Source organism: Dendrobates tinctorius, unplaced genomic scaffold (assembly GCF_039654945.1).
Source record: "Dendrobates tinctorius isolate UK_male_01 unplaced genomic scaffold, ASM3965494v1 ptg000203l, whole genome shotgun sequence".
Classification (NCBI taxonomy): Eukaryota; Metazoa; Chordata; class Amphibia; order Anura; family Dendrobatidae; genus Dendrobates; species Dendrobates tinctorius.
In genome coordinates, this window is record NW_027361870.1 from 26,395,690 (window position 1) to 26,408,948 (window position 13,259).

The window sequence follows — 13,259 nt, forward strand, 5'->3', positions numbered from 1 at the left end:
GCACAAAAAATGTGCTGAAAATCTCGGCTTATACACGAGTATATACGTTATGTAATTTAATATCTTAAAGTATGCTTTTTTTTTTTATACAATGGTTTCTATAGTGATGGATGATATTCTTATGAAGCATCTCTTTGGCATATACATGGAATTTGCTCTCACAAGGCCACCTCTTCCACCAGAATTCACAGTCTCTGCATTTAAAGGGAACCTGTCAGCAGGGTTGTGCACAGTAACCTACACAGTGTCATGTTGCCGCCATTATACTGATTAAAATGATACCTTGGTTGATAAAATCCGTCTTGTGGTTGTTCTTTAATCTTTATTTCTCCTACGCCTCATTGGGGGACACACAGTGGGTGTTATGCTGCTTGCCACTAGGAGGACACTAAGTAACACAGAAAAAAGTTAACCCTTCCCCTGCAGTATACACCCTCTTTCTGGCTTGGAATTCTCTAGTTCTTGCTTAGTGTTTGTAGGAGGCACTTGGGTCTGGCTTCAGACCCACCGTTTTTATGTTCATTTGTGAATTTTCTGTAAATTTTTATTAATTAACGGAGTGAAGGGGGCGACGGTTCCTTTCTACGGCCCGCTCTCCCCCGAACCAACAACAGGCAAGCATGCGGAGTAAACCTCCTCATACACTTTCCTGAGACGACTGGGGCACTGATTCGTCCGGAAGCGAGGGCAAGCGCGGAGCACACGGAGTGCATGGAGAAGAACTTGTGGAGCTCTTTGGATGCCCTGTATCAACCCCATAGCCTCTCCATCCCCCTGCCCATAGGGTGAATCGATTGATGTATACCCCTTTAACAACTCCTCCGGCTCTGCTACATCGCCCGGGAGCTCTTTTACCTCAGGGTCTGTGATGGGATGAAATCTGCAGGCTCCTGGACAGCGCAGCCGGCGCAAGCACCGGATTGGAGGTATGGGTCGGGTCCTGGTCCCTGGGAGAAGCGCTGACCGAGTCTCAGCGGCGGTATACCGGCGCCCTGTCACGTCTCCCCCCTTCACCCGGCGCTCGCCGCAGGTAGGACCAAAAATTTAGTCCCCGGCTTTTCGGCCTACTAGACCGCAATTTACATAGCGCCGCCCACTGTTAGTGCCGCCGGACACGTCTTTGGCGCCTCTCGCTGTGTACGAGAGGCACCCTGCTAGTCTCGGGGCCGTGTCCTTAATCCCTTCTCCGCCCCTCGGGCTCTTGGACGGCTGTGGGGGGTGCAGTCTCCATCAAAAGAGCCCTCTGGCTACGTGACTGGCGGGCAAATTCCACCTCCAGGAGATCAAAGGCTTCTCTACCCTATCAAACTGGTCGCCTGTTTAGAGAAAGACTGGACCAACTCATTTCTGTCACTTCCGGGGGGAAGAGTAGGTTTCTTCCCCAACAAGGGGCTGTACGGCCGTTTTTTCGGAATCAACAGCCGACTCGTTTGTTTTTTTTTCCGACCTTTTCGTAACAGCTTCAGCTGGTCCTCCACAACCTTCTCTTCCGGATTAGGTCGGTCCCCTCGTGGAGGCAGGGGTTCCCAGGTTTCTCACAGTCCTAACCGCTCTTAGAAACCCAGGCCAAGAGCATCTTCATCTAGGACAGCAGATCCCATAGATCCTCTACTCAATGGCTTGTTGTAGTATCCGGCAGACACCGACAAAGTAGGCGGCCGTCTGCTGTCATTCAGTCACAGCCTTACTTCGGGGTGTTCATGCGCCGCAAAGGGACGGAGTCATCCTTCCGGTCCCTCAAGACGAATGGTTCAGCGATTTATTTATTTTTTATTCAAACCTCTTTGTGGTTCCAAAGAACCATGTGGCCCATACTGGACTTCAAGCTGTTAAATCAGTTTGTCAAGGTACGGCGATTCCGAATGGCATTCCTCCGATCGGTTGTCGCCTCCATGTAAAAGGGAGAGTCCCTATCATCCATCGGTATCAAAGATGCTTACCGTCACATCCCGATTTGCCCGTCTCACCAGCAGTTTCTGCGTTTTGCAATTCGAGAGGAGCGCTTCTAGTTCATTGCCTTGCCCTTCGGATTCTCCACCAACCCCAGGGTCTTTACCAGGGTCATGGCGGCTGTCATGGCCATTCTCCACTCTCGGGGAGTGGTGGCACTGCCGTATCTGGACGACCTGCTGATCAAGGGTCCATCCCTTCCAGCCTGCGGGGAATCCGTGGATATCACAGTAAATACACTTTCTCGCCTGGGTCGGAAGATAAACTTCGAAAAGACTTCCCCAACACCGGTCCAGCAGATTTCCTTTTTTGGAAATGATCTCGGACTCTTCCGGTGGGTTGGTCATTCTCCCTCCAGAAAAGACCCGAGCCTTACAACAGGCAGCGCGGACTCTTTCCCGACTGGTTTCTCACTCGTACTTTTCAGCATGATAGTTCTCGGAAGCATGGTGGCAGCGATGGGAGCAGTCCCATTCGCACAGTTCCATCTCTGCCCTTTACAACATGCGTTGCTGTTAACTTGGGACAAGAACCCGTTCTCCCTAGACCGCCAGTTCCTTCTGTCACTGCTGGTCAGACGAGCCTCCAAGCGGGGGGCACTGAAAGCCTCACTGAGTTAAGGGAAGTGCTTTCTCCCAGTACTACGGTCGGTGGTGACCTTTGACGCCAGTCTTCTGGGCTGGTGTGCATTTTTTTCTTCGTCACCACACGGCACAGGGTCATTGGTTAATTCGATAGTCGCTTCTCCCCATCAACATCTTAGTCATTCAAGCGATCAGATTAGCCCTACTGAGTTTCCACCATCTCCTCGCAGGTTACCTCATCAGGATCCAATCCGGCAATGCCACGCCTGTGGCGTATATCAACAGTCAGGAGGGTACTCTGAGCAGGATGGCCATGCACGAAGTGAGTCATATCCTCCACTGGTCCGTGACCAACCATTCGCCCATCTCAACATTCCACACCCCGGATGTAGACAATTGGGTGGTGGATTTTCTCAGTCGCCAAGGCCTTGCCTCAGGAGAGTGGTCTCTTCATCTGGAAGTTTTTTTCAGCAGATTTCCGGATGTGGATCTTATGGCCCCAAGAATAAACAACAAGGTTCCTCGATTCATTCCCTGATCGCGCAATCCATGCGCCATTGGAGCGGACACCCTAGTTCTGCCGTGGTTCCGGCTCCCGTGCATTCTTCCCCTGTTTCCTCGCTCCCGAGGGTCATCAAGAAAATTAGGGCAGAGGGAGTACCAGTGATCCTAGTCGCGCCAGATTGGTCGCGCCGGCCATGGTATGCAGAACTAGTACAACTAGTCGCCGACGTTCCCTGGCTACTTCCAGATCGCATGGATCTACTCACAGGACCCGATTTACCACCAGAACTCCGGGGCCCTGTCTTAGACGGCGTGGCTGTTGACCCTGGGTTTTTAGCACAGTCTGTTTTTTTTCTCCCGATGTGATCTCCACCATGATTAATGTTAGGAACCCCGTATCCATGCGCATTTATCACCGTACCTGGAGAGCCTTCTTCTCATGGTGCAAGGACCATGGTCAATCCCCACTGATGTTTTCTATTTCTTTCATATTGGAATTCCTACAATCCGGATTAAGGTCAGGCCTCGCGCTTACCTCGCTCAAGGGCCGGATTTCAGCCTTGTCAGTGCTATTCCAACGTAAAATTGCCACCATATTGCAGGTGAAGACATTCAGAGAGTCTCCCATGTGGCGCCTCCCTATATTAAGGCCCATTGGAATGATGGGACTTTAACTTGGTTCTCGGAGCCTTACAGAAGGCTCCTTTTGAACCACTGCAGGACATACCACTAGCTGTTCTCTCTTGGAAGGTGGTCTTTCTAGCGGCAATTACGTCAATCAGACGAGATTCGGAATTGGCGGCCCTGTCCTGCCGTCCTCCGTTCCTGAATTTTCATCAGGACAAGGCAGTTCTCAGGACGTCCCTGTCTTTCCTGCCAAAAGTTGTGTCTTCCTTTCATCTCAACGAAGAAATCGTTTTGCCTTTCTTCTGTCCGGCACCAGTCCATTGCATTGAGAGGGCCCTCCACACCCTGGATATGGTTAGGGCTCTGAGACGGTACATCTCGCGGACGGCTCCCACAAGTCAGATGCCCTGTTCGTACATCCACAGAGGCATAGGAAGAGTCTAGCCTCTTCAAAAACCACACTAGCCTGGTGGATCTGCTTGGCTATTCATGAATCCTACCGTGTCAGGGACACACCTGTCCCAGCAGGGATTAAGGCGCATTCTACCCGCTCAGTGGGCGCCTCTTGGGCCATTCGGCACCAGGTGTCGGCAGAACAGGTCTGCAACACTCAAACTTAGTCCAGCCTGCATACCTTTACAAAACATTACTAAATTCATTCTCATGCCTGTCTGCAAGGCTTCAACTTGGTCCAGCCTGCATACCTTTACAAAACATTACCAAACTCATTCTCAGGCCTCTGCGGATGCAGCTCTTGGCAGACACATCCTGCAGTCGGCAGTACCACAGTGTTGAGTCAGTGGTACATGGGGTATTAGCAGTAGCGTAGCTGCAGGGGGGATGGTGGCCCGGGCCCTGCGCTCTGAGGGGGCCCATCGGAGCTACACTACACCACTATTTTGCGGCAGAGCAGGGAGAATCGATCTCCCTACTCTGCTGCCCGGCCGCTATGGGCCCCTGAGAAGGCGGTGGGGGGCCCCGGTGCCAGCAGTGGGCCCCCCACCTCACTCAGCCAGCATTGTCGTCCTGGGCTATTCTGTGCGCACAGGACCTGTGATGAGGTCACAGGAGGGGCGGACCCAGGGGTCACATGATCAGGGGCTTCAGTGGCTGCAGGACTCTGCTGTGCTGTTTTTCATGGTGCTGGATGAGGTGAAGTTTGTGTGGGTTCAGGAGGGGTTTACAGGGTGGATGTAGCAGATCTGTGTGTGTATGAGGTGTACAGAGCAGAGCTGTGTGTGTAGAAGGTGTACGGAGCAGAGATATGCATGTATGAGGTGTACGGAGGAGCGGAGCCGTGTGTGTAGAAGGTGTACGGAGCAGAGATATGCATGTATGAGGTGCACGGAGCCGCGTGTGTATAGAGGGTATCAGGTGCAGTAATAGGGACACATACGGCAGCAGCGGCTCAGCATTGGGGTATCAGGTGCAGTAATAGGGACACATACGGCAGCAGCGGCTCAGCATTGGGGCATCAGGTGCAGTAATAGGGACACATACGGCAGCAGCGGCTCAGCATTGGGGCATCAGGTGCAGAAATAGGGACACATACGGCAGCAGCGGCTCAGCATTGGGGCATCAGGTGCAGTAATAGGGACACAAACGGCAGCAGCGCCTCAACATTGGGGCACCAGGTGCAGTAATAGGACCACATATGGCAGCAGTGGCTCAGCAGTGGGGCATCAGATGCAGTAATAGGGACACATACGGCACCAGCGGCTCAGCATTGGGGTATCAGCAGGATGAGGGGTTTGTGCAGGTTGGGGATATATGGTGATGGAGCTGGAATATGAGAAGTGAAACGTGTCGTTGTTTTCTCTGTAGCAGAGTCGTGGCTGGAGGAGTTGTCATGTTGGTCTGGGCCAGATGGAAAAGATGTGAAAAGTGAACGATTCCATCAGAAAGATCGTCAGACACCAACTATAACTGTGCAGTAATCACTTATATGTTTTGTAGGACTGGTAATTACCACTGACCATATGGTGGTAATATCAGTATTGGTCTTTATATAGGGATTATTTTCAGTAACAGCGCAGTCATCTGCTGAGATTCTCCTACATCCACTATTAGGCTGGAGTCACACTAACCTGCGCAAAATACAGTCAGTATTTTACATGCGTAATACGGATGACAGACCCCTAAACAGTGCTCCGTATGTCATCCGTAATCAAGCTGTGGTCGCGTATTTTGCGCATGTCAGCATCCGTATGTAATCCGTATGGCGAGATTTTCTCGCAGGCTTGCAAAATGGACATATAATGGAGCCCTATGACAGTTTTAATAAAGAAATGAAAGAATAGATATAGACACATAGAATGCATATATATATATATATATATATATATATATATATATATATATATATATATGCATTCTATGTGTCTATATCTATTCTTTCATTTCTTTATTAAAACTGTCAGTGTGAGTTTACTGTATAGCGCACTGAATTGCCGGCTTTGCTAAAAGACACCTGGTGCGTATTTCTCGCAAGTCACATGTGTGGTCCGTGTGTAATCCGTATTTTTTGCGCACCCATAGACTTGCATTGGCGTACTACGGGCGTAGTACGCTGACAATCGCAGCATGCTGCGAGTGGCACGGAGCGTAGGATACTGAGGAGAAATATACGGCTGGTGCGAGTGACCCCATAGAGAATCATTGGTCCGTGTCTAATGCGTGCTTTTTGCGCCTCTCACGCACCCGTATTCCTCGCCAGTGTGACTCCGGCCTTAGGGTGCGTCATCGAGTTGTAATCAAAGTTACTTAGTTAGGGGCCCACTCAGAAGTTCCCACCCCCCCCGAACCAAAACCCTAGCTACGCCTCTGGGTATTAGCAATTGTATGTTCCCCACCCAGGGACTGCTTTAGGACATCCCACTGTCTGTGTCCCCCAATGAGGCGTAGGAGAAATAGGGATTTTTGTGTACTCACCATAAAATCCTTTTCTCCGAGCCAATCATTGGGGAACAGCACCCACCCTGTTTAGCCTATTGGCTCACTGTAGCATTCTTAGGTTTTGACAGAGTTATGGTTATTGTCATTTGTTTAATGCTCCTTCTGCTTTTTCAGCGAACTGGGGAATTTCCAGCCAGCAAGAGGGTATATACTGCAGGGGAGGAGTTAACTTTTATTCTGTGTTACTTAGTGTCCTCCTAGTGGCAAGCAGCATAATACCCATAATCTGTGACCCCAATGATTGGCTCGGACAAAAGGATTTTACGGTGAGTACACAAAATCCCTATTTTCAGTTTCGTGCTAAGTTCCTAAGGCGGGTCTGGAGGGGGGTCTGCATGTGGTGCTCTGATTAGCTATTCATAATGCAGACTGGTGACAGGTCAGTTGATCACTCACTGACCTGCCTCAGCTATCTCCGACAGCTGCTACTGCGCAGGCACGGGCGGCACCATCTTTGAGGAGGAATTTTTCTTCTTATTCAGTAAGATGGTGCCTGTGGAGTAGCAGCTATCTATCACAGCTATAGACACTGATAGCTGCTACTGCGCAGGAGTGGCAGGCGCCATTTTCAAATTAATTAATTTATTTTTTTATTTCTCTCCAAGCTGAATAACATGAAAAAAATGTATTCTTGGCACACTAAACATGCGATTATGCTGCAGAGCAGGTGCAAATTAGGGGCAGGTCACAGGTCGGGTATTTTCTGTCATACACCCCTCAGTCACTTGAAATGTGATGTGGTACTTAAAAAAAAAATTGTAAATTTTGTTGCAAAAATTATAAATTGCTGATCAACTTGTAACTCTTGTAATGACCTAACAAGAAAATTATGTGGGAAATGTTAACTATTTTGCATGACATAACTCTGATTTTGCTCCGTAAACTACATACACTGTCAGATTGGTGCTATTCTACTGGTTAAAATGATCCCTAGGTTGATGAAATCCCTCTTGTGGTTGTTGTTTAATCTTTATTTGTAGTTTTGAGTAAAGGCCCTTTTACATTTAGCGATGCACCAGCGATCCGACCAGCGATCCGACCCGGTCAGGATCGCTGGTGCATCGCTAAATGATCGCTAGTGAGCTTTCATACAGAAAGACCTCACAGCGATGCAGCAGCGACGCAGCGCACGATACTCACCTTTCACACACAGCGATCCTGGCGTCCTCCCGCCCGCCTCCAGCGTCGCTCGTCGTCACAGCAGGAAGTCTCAGCAGGAAGCGCCCGACGAGAAATGGAGCCGGACATTCTCGCGCGATCAGCGATGGACAGCGGGGGAGCCGGTCGCTGGTAAGTATCACACATAGCGATATCGCTAGCAATATCGCTATAACGTCACAAAACCAGTGACGTTTTAGCGATATTGCTAGCGATATCGCTTAGTGTAAAACCCCCTTAAATGATATGCCCATGCTCCGGGCCTGTGGGGGTTCTTCATGTGGTGCTTTGATGAGGTATGCATCTGCATGGCTTCTGACAGGTCACTGATCCTCCAGGCACCTGCCTCCTATATTACATACTGCATATACAATACTATTGTGTGGTTACAAAAAAAAAAAATTCATCAAAATGGCGGCGCAAGCGCACTGCCGCGCCATTTTGATGGAGCCAAATTGTTTGTTTTTTTTTATCCAGCACAACGGCAGCACTTGCACAGTAGCATCTATTGGAACGAGATAAAGGTTACTGCGCAGGTGCCGCTTTGCTGGGGAAAAACTGGGGGAAAAAAATGTTGCTCCATCAAAATGGTGGCGGCGCCTGAACAGTAGCATCTATCATGTACCACTATCATGAAGTACAATATGTCATGAAAAATCAATCTCACTCTGGAGTTCTTCTCTAGTGATGCTGTCACACTTAGCGATGTACCAGCGATATGACGCGGTCAGGATCGCTGGTGCATCGCTAAGTGGTCGCTAGTGAGCTGCCACACAGGCAGATCTCACCAGCGACATCGCTGGGGACGGGGGTCGCTACTTACCTGTCACACTAGGCGATCCTGCGTCCTCGCGTCCACGCGTCGCTCGTCTCTCCACAGGAAGCGCCGCAGGAAGCTGACGACGAGAAGCGGTCCTGGATGTTCTCGCGCAATCAGCGATAAGGAGCGGGTCGTAGGTAAGTATCACACATAGCGATATCACTAGCAATATCGCTATAACGTCATAAGTTATAGCGATATTGCTAGCGATATCGCTTAGTGTGACAGTACCTTAAGGTTTCCTTTTTTAAGATCAACAAGAATAAATCTAACTATTTGACCTTCAATATGGATAATCGGGAGATTGAAGAGCTTGGGAAGGAGAATGAGTTCACATGGGAGGAAGGAGGGAAAAAATACTTGGGGATAATTATAACTAATAATTTACTAAATATTAAAACAAACTTAAATGAGATCCTCAAGACTATTTCTCTTGATACATCTTTTCATTCAGGTCTAGATCTCTCTTTATTCAAGAAAATACTGACTGCTAAAACTATTATTCTGCAGAAAATTCTCTACCTCTTTAGGACTTTGCCTTTGACCATCCCTCATAATTTTATAAACAAGATTCAAAATTTGATTAACTCTTTTATTTGGGGAGGGAAAAGGGCCAGAATCCCGCGTGATCTACTGTACAAAAGCAAACGTAATGGAGGTTCAGGCATGCCAAACATATATGCATACTATCAGGCGTTGTTGATTAAACAAAGTTGGTATTGGTTTTGTGACAAGCCTTGTCCTGCTTGCATTAATTTGGAAAATGATTTGGGTAGTCATGTTTTTAGCCAACGAACATTTCTTCAAGTTTATATTTCACCATCCGAGGTTGATTTCATCTCATCCAATTTTTAAGCCCATCATACTGGCCTGGAGATCACCAAAATCACACTCCAATCGGGCTCAGTTTGAGAGATTCCCTATACAATTATTGGCCTCTGTTTATAACATCCCTCTGTCGGAACTTTGGCTCAACTCAGACATTAAAACAATTGCAAGCCTCCACAAGGAAGATGAATTTTTCACCTTTAGCGAGGTTAAGTCTAAATATAATATGCCGTCATCCGAGTTGGTGCCCTTCTTGATTTTAAAGGAACATATTCAGAAACTTAAACAAATCAAAAATATGAATTTAGTGGTATTTGTGTCACTGCTGTGCAATACTAACAACAAAAACACCTGGAGTTTAAAAAACATATAATTATTTCAACAGTGATCTGGCTAGCTCAAGTAATGCATACATGAGGAGGTGGGAGTCTGATTTAAATTTGGCTATTGGGGTTGAACGTTGGGACAGCGCCATTAGATCCTCCTACCAGTCTACTATTTCAATGACTCTTCATGAATCATTTTTCAAGATTCTGACTAGGTGGTATTTCACCCCTATTAGACTATCGCACATAAATCAAGAACATTCGCCTCTTTGTTGGAGGAATTGTGGCCAACAAGGAAATCTTTCACCTGTTTTGGGGCTGCCCAAAGATTAAAGATCTTTGGAACAGTGTGTCGCTACATATTACTGCCTTTTACCAAAATTTCAAAATTACACCTCAAAGAGCTCTGTTATCTCTTGATCTGGAGCTAGCTGATCCGTCTGTTAAATTTGTTATCATACATATTTTTCTAGTTGTTAAAAACACAATTGCCTTTTGGTGGAAGAAACCCGACCCACCATTATTTTCTGAAATTCTGGATAAGATCCATCAGCACAGCTCCATAGAAAAGAGATTTGCAATTGTAAATGACGGAATAAGCAAATACTCCAACAAATGGAAGGTTTGGAATACTAAATTTTGCAACGCTTAGGCCTCTTTCACACTTCCGTTTTTGACCATCAGTCAAAATCCGCCAGGTTTTGAAAAAAACGGATCCGCCATTTTTTTTGAGGAGCCGTTTTTTTCCCCATTGAGTTGCATTACTGGCGGATCTTTACGGATGGCCATCCGTTGGATCCGTTTTTGTGAGGATCCGCCAAATTTTTTTTGTCCGCCGGCATGCCTGGACGGACCTTGCAACGTTTTTTTTGTTCTTGGATCCACATTTTCCATTGCGTATGCCCAGAGAAAGGAAGTCAGGGAGAAAATTAACCCTGAAATCCTTTCTGGCGGACGAAAAAAATTCTCTCTCTCTCTCTCTCTCCCCTTCCCGGCCAGCGGTTCCTTTAAAATTCTTCATTCTGCGGATCCGTCACAAAACGGATCCTGTGACATCCGTTCACATCAGTTACGAACGGATCCGCTTTTCTGCCTTTTTGACGGATTTTAACTGACACAAAAAACTGAAGTGTGAAAGAGGCCTTAATCATATTTGGTCTGGTTTGAATTCGCTACCTTGACTTCAAATATATACATTGTGTACGCTGTTACGATAACTTAATTTTGTATAGTCATGTACTAGTATGGTATGGTCAAATAGACTTGAGTTCTCAATTTTTTATCCCCTTAACCCTTTTCCCTTTATTATCCCCTTTCTTTCCTTTTCCTTCCCTCCCCTTTTCCTATCCCCTTTTATTTTACTAAAAATCCAATAAAATGTTTGAAACTCAGAAAAATCAATCTCAGAATCTGTGAGATAATTGAAGTCAAATTTATGGCAGTTGGTGCTGATAAGTTTCTTTGTAAATAGGAGGGTGGAGCTCTGCCTCTAATTCCCCCCTCTGCCCTACCCTCCACATAGAATCTCATCCGCACCAATTGTCATCTCCTATCTCCGTCATGGGAAAAATCTGTCGTCAATAAATACAGATTTTACCTGTAAATTTAGAATCAATGATCAGTCCTGGCAGAGAAAGAAGCACCTTTTCCTGATTAGATGTATTACAAAGTTGCTTATTTTCTTGTGCACTACTGATGTACGAAATAAAAATTAGAACAACGGTGACTGAAGTTGGAAATCTCATTTACTTCATTACTTCTCTTGGCCTTTCTTTCCATTCAGGTGATGTTGATGGGTCAGTTGAAGCTATTCTCGGTGTATTGGACACATATGATGCAGATCAAGAATGTGAACTGGATTTGGTCCATTTTGGCATTGGGAACATCAGTGAGAGTGACGTTGCCCTTGCAGAAACTTTCAACGGTAAGAAACCTTTGTTCAGACCTGGTCTTGCTACATCCATTTTTTTATGGATTGTGGCTATAGGTTATTGTATAAATCTTATAGTGTGAATGATCAAAACTTTCTGCTTCCATTATGTCTCCTTGGCACAAGCTTCTATTTATGGATTCAATGTTAATGCCAATAAATCCGTGCAGCAAATTGCAACCAAGAGTGAAGTCTCCATCCGACTTCACAAGGTTATCTACCACCTCTTTGATGATTTGAAGGAAAAAATCTCTAATACATTACCAGAATTGTCAGAAGAGGTAGTAAAAGGTATGTGGTTTCTACTCACACATGCGCCCTTATTTTTTCCCCTCTTGTATTCATTCCTGACCTTGATAAGGAAAAGACAGAGAACAATCACACCCCAGCCTCCCCCTGTGACTGTCTCATTCACATAATACATACAGTACATGTTATCTTTGATCAAGTCATTAGCTAGTGTCCCTCCTAGTTTACACATTAAGGATAAATTGATGAACCCTTTAAATGCCAATTATCCAAAAACAAGACAAAGCTCTTGGGCATCCGCTTTTAGGGCATTACTGATATCCGCATATGAAACCAAAGAAATGGGCCTGCACACCTGTTGGTATAAGTGCAATGTGTAGGCACACATTCACACTGTGACCATTAACCGACAAAACCTAGGATAGAAATAATGAACAAATTCCCTGCAGTAAATAAATAGTAACAGTACATGTAAGTAACATGGGGTACTTCATTCACACCATTTTGATCAAAAAAGCTTCAAATCCATCCCACCACGACAAGGTGTGCCCCAATCAGGATGGTCTCTAACTCTTGTACTTCACCTCGCATATCTGCCAGCAGACTTCAAAATAAACTGGGCAGAGCAAGACCCAGAAATGACTGTTTTGCACCTGCCCGTGGAAAGCTACTGTATTTTGCAGACTATAAGGTGCATCAGACCAAATAATGAGGAGGAAAAAAAAAATGTTAATCTGTCAAATGGGGGTCCATCTTGTAGTCCAAACTTAGCTTACCTGGGAGGTGGGGGGGGTGACAGCGGGTGTCTCAGGGTCGCCGCTGCAGGTAGCCAGCTGTGGCAGTAGTGGGACGATACTGCTGGCCCTGGGCTGGGAAGACTGGGTGCACCTGCGCAGATTGAGATCTCGGTTTGACATTTATCTGGGATCTAAATCTGCTGTGGCAGCCGTTTTCTTGAAGCTCCCTGCCAGGAAAGCAATGAGCATAGCGGGGACTATGCTCCTGCCGACACCGCCAACATTTTCTTGAAAAACACTGCCGGGACACCCTCTCCTCCAAACCCAGGGCTCGCAGCATTACCCCGCTACCGACTTCCTGCAACCACGACCCCGGTACTGGCGCCACCTCTCCCCCCGGTAAGCTACATTCGGACTATAAAACGTACCCCAATTTTCTTCCAACATTTTTTTTTTTTTTGAGGAAAGTGCGTCTATACTGTATATAGACAAGATGGAGAGCCCAAAAAGCATGTGACCAGGCCATTCCATCAGTCTTCAACTGAAAAACCGCTTTCACGTGTAAGGTATTTTTCAGTTGGAGAACTGAAT

General features: G+C 46.7%; 1 protein-coding gene across 1 annotated transcript in view; it reads left to right on the forward strand.

The window, feature by feature from the left end:
* The window catches only part of MTIF2 (mitochondrial translational initiation factor 2), a 38,862-nt gene that overhangs the window by 22,757 nt on the left and 2,846 nt on the right, over window positions 1-13,259 (forward strand). Inside the window, exons 8-9 of the mRNA XM_073553905.1 lie at window positions 11,536-11,676; window positions 11,809-11,973. Coding sequence (XP_073410006.1) covers window positions 11,536-11,676; window positions 11,809-11,973 — 306 coding nt within the window. The remainder of the gene's footprint in view (window positions 1-11,535; window positions 11,677-11,808; window positions 11,974-13,259) is intronic.